The 5,340-nt window shown below is 40.5% G+C and overlaps 1 protein-coding gene across 1 annotated transcript; it reads right to left on the bottom strand.

The window, feature by feature from the left end:
* Positions 1–1,893: 1,893 nt before the first annotated feature.
* LOC109288172 (C-C motif chemokine 20-like) lies at positions 1,894–4,514 on the bottom strand. The gene is made up of 4 exons (XM_019503609.1): positions 4,352–4,514; positions 3,673–3,787; positions 2,779–2,856; positions 1,894–2,248 (listed from the first exon to the last, which is right to left on the bottom strand). The coding sequence occupies exons 1-4, from the start codon at positions 4,425–4,427 to the stop codon at positions 2,221–2,223; spliced, it is 297 nt and encodes a 98-aa protein (XP_019359154.1). The 5' UTR covers positions 4,428–4,514; the 3' UTR covers positions 1,894–2,220.
* Between the last annotated feature and the right edge of the window lie 826 nt (positions 4,515–5,340).

Genomic DNA, 5,340 nt, shown 5'->3' on the forward strand with positions numbered 1-5,340 from the left:
TACAGGAACTTCACTCACAAGCTTGTTTATGATTTTTTCCTGTGCAGTCAAGATAGCTAGAAAGAAGCTGTTTAAAAACAGAGGCTGAGATTCTCATGCAATCATAAAGATACCAGAAGCTGTAACTTTAAAACAAACAAACAAACAAAACCAAAAAAAAAACAAAAAACCCAATAAGTGAGATTAGTAATCAAAAGAGTTGTTAAGATCCAAACAGGTCATAGAAGTTGTTCAGAATTGAAGCATAGGCCTTCTATCCCAATAGAGATACAGTGTCATGAACCTATAGGACAGAGTCAGAGTCAGCACCATCTACCTACCAACCTAAAATCCAGAGTCAGAAGCCATAATCAACACTATACTGAGAGGTCCAAGGCAAGGGAAACAAGCAAAAGACAAAAACTAGGGTATAGGTCAGAAGCCAGAGGCAGAAACCAGCATCAGACCAGGGTTAGTAGCCAAAGGTCAAAAGCCAGTGCAAGAACTAAGGGGAATCAGAGCAGGAGTTGGGAGCTAAACAGAAACAGGAACCAGAACATGAGCAGGGATACAAGGCTCAGAGACAGTCATAGGCCAAGGCACAGCTGCAGGCCAGGAAGCAGTGAACCACCAAGATGGTTCTTAAGAGTACTGGGTTCATATCCTGTAGCCTGTGGGGGCAAATCAAGCACAGCTGAACCTAGAGGGTCTCAAGCTTAGTGCAGACTCTTAGTCCTAGTATAAGCCACTAAAGATGGTTTCAGCTAATAGCAGCTCTTAACCTGCACAGCAGAATATAGACCATAGGCAACATGTAGAGGCAGGCAAGGAGAGGGACACGTGCCCCCCCTGAAATTGGCCCTCACTGGCCAGGGAGTGGGGAGTGGTGGTGGCACTTCCGGTTTTGCCGGCATGCTTCTGCGGTCAGCAAATCAGCCGCTGGTGTCCCCCAGAGTCAGGAGGCATCAGTCACCCGCAATCTAGACTAAGGGCCTGTCCAGGTTCCAGAAGCTTAAAGTAGACAAGAAGTGAACACCCAGAGGATGCATGTGAGACATCCACCTGACAAGAAAAGTGTGTTTTATTCTACCAAGCAAGAAATGAAATGTTGGGCATCCAACTGTACCAGTTTAGACAGAATGAGGATGCCTAATGGAGAACTAGTAAAAGAAAAGTAGGAAATTCTTATACTTCTCTATGTGAACGTTAGCTCTCAGGAGTTAGCCTGGTTAAGAGTGAAAGGTCTTCTGTGCGTGAAATGGGTATACACAAGCTGTATTTTAACTCTCTGCTGCAGGGAACACCTTTATAGTGATGGAGGGTGTCCTCCATGTCTGTGTTTACTCATTCTCAGCTGACATTGCCAATGTGTAAAAAAAATCTGATGTGCTTTCCCTATTCCTAAACTGCTTTGTGTGCACATTATTTTCCTAGGGTAAGAGATAAAGAAACTTCCTTTGTTCCAGCTAGAAGCACAAAAGCATGCCGAGAACAAGTTCTTGTATGGAATAACTAGAAAGCACCTGCTCTTCTGGGGATTTCTGTGCTATAATATTCACTTCCTGGGGCAACAGTATAACTAAAACTATGTATTATGTTTTCAGTTATGGCTAAACAGTAAAGTTCCAGAGCAAAAGAACAGTAATCTGAATGCCTATGGGCAAAAATCTGTTTTATTTTCAGAGGTATAAAATGAATTTGAATAAGTAAGTTGTGGGTGCTAGAAGAATGTTTCATCATCACATTTAGACTCCTCTTTTTCCTTCAGTCACACGTGTTCTATAAATACAAAAAACACTCCAAGTTTCACCCATTGTCCTTATACTAAATATCCCTGTTGGGTGATGTAGTTTTTGAGCAATACTAGAAATTAAAGATTTTTTTTGTCTAAACAAAAGAGAATGAAGAAACAAATAGAATATCTGGTTTTATTTAAGTTGATGTTCATAAACAATACACTGTGCACTGAATTCAATAGGGCACACAGTACCCAATCTGTTGTACATTGTATTTAACTGTACACAGTAATGGAAGTGATAACAAACAAAAGCAACTTACAGAATGCTCAATTCAAGCAAATAAATGATGCAATATGATTCAAATGCAAGTAATTAAATGGTCCCAAAAAAAGCCAGGAATAGGTGTAGAGTCAGCACACAACGGTGTACAAGAGAATATCCTAACCTAGTGTAGGTTCTGCAGATCACCTCTGTGTGTTTAGTTCCAGTTTCAGAAACCATCTTAATTTGACATCTTCTTCAGCCTTTTGCTTTAAAAAAAACAAAAACAAACCATGGATGAGCATCAGTATCCTCTTCAGTATCAAATTCATTGCTGGTATAAGCAGGTGCAGCTCCATGGAGCTCAGTAGCATTGTATCAATTCATGTCAGCAATAAATTTGTCTAATTATCTGAAATTTCCCTTCCCCACCCCACCAATTTCAGCCTATGTCGTTACCCTATATGGGGTGAGGGACAAATGGAACACCCACCCCATCTTCCCATAGGCTCTGAAACAAACATGCTTCCAATACCCTCTTCTCTCCAGGAGAATAATAGAAGAAAACTGCATATTTTCAAAAGCACAGAGTCAGCATCTGCTTTGTGCATTCTGTGTAAGAGCTTAGGTCATGCAGTATCTGTGGATAGGAGACATGAGCTTTCATAGGCAACAACTATGATGCAACTCAAACCAACCTCCTACATGACTTCCAGCTCACATAACCAGACACCTCTGTCTGTGGATACTAATTCATGCTTAAGTTTGGGCAGGCTGTTGGATTTGAAAGCCTTCCTACCTCAGTAAGAGAAGAAGTTTCTTCACCCACTTGGCTTTTGGGTTTGTGCATGCTCTTATCCCACTCTTTGTGTGAAAACTGGAAGGAAAAAAAGATGAGGAAAAAAAAATCACTAGGAGAGCACTTTTTTTTTTTAAACACCTAGAAAGTTACATTTAACACCACAATAATGCAATAGAACAAAAAGGGTTATTTATGGCAGCTCCACACAAAAAGCATAATTTTATATTTAATAGTGAAAGAACAACTCAAAATAAGAATTATGATTTCTCAAATATTCACTCTCCAGGGATACAATCTGCCTTATGTTACCAACAGACAGTGTTTTTGCCATTTCTTGGATCTTCCAGTAATGCTTTGCACTACAAAACACTCATACTTTAGTATACAGATACTGGGTGTATTTACATATGCAGCATCTATATGAGCACTCAGAATCACAGCTATTTGAGCCAGGGCAGAACAGATCCCCAGCTAGCTGGGCTGACTGGGCACAATTTACATCTCTGGTCAGTGTCTACACGTGTTTCAGCACAGTAAAGTACTCCATCTTAAGATAGTACTGTCCAACAGTACTATCTTAGGGTGGAGTTAATTAGTTTACTGTGACCCAATACCAGTGCATGTGTAGATGGTGTCACTTTACTGTGGAGTAGACCAAATAGCTCCTTAGTCAAGCACGTGAGTAGGTACACCAACTGTGTGAGAGCAAGTTAAGAGTCTTTCCCTAATTTTTGTGCCATAGAAAGAGCTTTAATATCAACACTAAAGGAATTGTATAGATTATAGTTTGTGTAAAGAAACACATTTCTCTGACTGCTTCTACCAGCTTAAAGATAGTTATATCATGGCAAAAAATATGTATCTGTATCAGTCTTTCTTCTGGTAACTTACATGATAGCATTGACATCACAGACTTCATTTGATGATTGTTCTGTATAGCCAGTTATGGCCCAAGGAGGCAGTGCAGCACGTGTGTAGGAAAGGCAGCAATCTTGGTTGCTTTGTGCTAGAACAGACAAAAATGGTTCTCAGAAAAGCATTCTAATTCTGCGTGTGGGAAACAGTTTCAGACAAAGGCCTCAAACTAAGACTGTTACAGTCTTCTACTCATGATAGTAAATCAGAACTGGAGCATTTAGAGCGTTCTTTGAGAGGATCATTCGGGGAAAAAAGTAACAAAAGCAAAAATAGCACCAGATATACCCACAGCTTTCAACTACTGTGCTGGTGTTACCAGCAATGACTAGAATTAATTAAACACAAAGACTAGTCAGTATCCTCCCCTCTTCTTCCCCAAATGATGCACAGAATGGGACTGAGACCTTGCCTAGAAAGTTTGCAAAAAATCACTATCTATTCTATAGATGAAAAGGTTTCTCTGGCTCTTCAAGAAAAATACATTTGTTACAAAATAAAAGTAAAGAGGAAGAGGAAGCCAACCTCGCACAACCATGTAGTGCTTGAAGAAACCTGCTCCTACTTTCATGAGGTCAAATCAACAGAATTCCTAGGAACCACAGGGATATTTGAGGCCACATGGATGGAGGAACCAAAAACAAAGATTACTCACCCTCAGCAGTCCAGAAAAGGAACAGCAGCCCCACCAAAAAAAACAAGACAAAGGTCTTGCTTTTGAAGCTTGCCATTTTTAGATCAACAGTCAAGTTTGCTAGAAACTTCACTTGATGTACGTCAGAAAGTCTGCTGCAGCAATTTGATCATATTGGCCATGAACAACCTTGTTATAAAGCACCAGGTATGACCCGAGGAATTTTCAAATGCGTGTGCTCTGCTTATTTTCCACCGGGTATTTCCCTTAGCAATTCATTAACCCAATTAATGGATGCTGACATAGGCACCAACACTGGGAATTTTTTTTTGCTAATAAGTATGGAAGGCAAATAAAACTAAAACAACAAAGATAGAAAACCCCTGTGAGTCATGTTCTTGTGGGCAAAGCACCTGAATACTGTGGAGATGGGACTATGGGTGACAGGAGGTGGAGAGCTCTGAAGAACCTGCCCAGAGAGACAAGTTTGCTTTGTTTCACAAACCTGGTATTTGAACAGAAGCTCTTGCCTTTCTTTCTCCTTTATTCTGCTCATTCCCACCACCCCCCCTTCCAAGTTCCTTTAACTGGCCTTTCACATAAAGATTGTGCTTTTGATCCTCAGCTCTGCAACTTTTTGTGACTCCTTCTCCATAATGCCTCTATTCTCATCATTTCTCTCCAACCGCCTTATCTTTCTCCTACCCCTTCCTCCCAATGGGCCTGCCATTCTCCATCTCATTCTGGCCCTTGTGCCTTTATCCTTGCCTGTTCTTATGTTTGGTGCCCGATGAAAGAATTCCAAATATTCTCCCTTTCTTTATTCTATTCCTTCCAAAAATCCATTTCTCCCACAATACCCAAAAGGATCTCCCCAAGCCTTTTGGATCCATAAAAATGACTAGTAACACAAATGTTTGCATCTCTGCTGTCTGAACAGTGAGCTCCTTGGGCCAGGAACTCCATTTTAGGCATTTGTATTATATTTACAGGATTCCTTTGTTTGCCTT

Source organism: Gavialis gangeticus, unplaced genomic scaffold (assembly GCF_001723915.1).
Source record: "Gavialis gangeticus isolate Ggan-Ray unplaced genomic scaffold, GavGan_comp1, whole genome shotgun sequence".
Taxonomy (NCBI): Eukaryota; Metazoa; Chordata; order Crocodylia; family Gavialidae; genus Gavialis; species Gavialis gangeticus.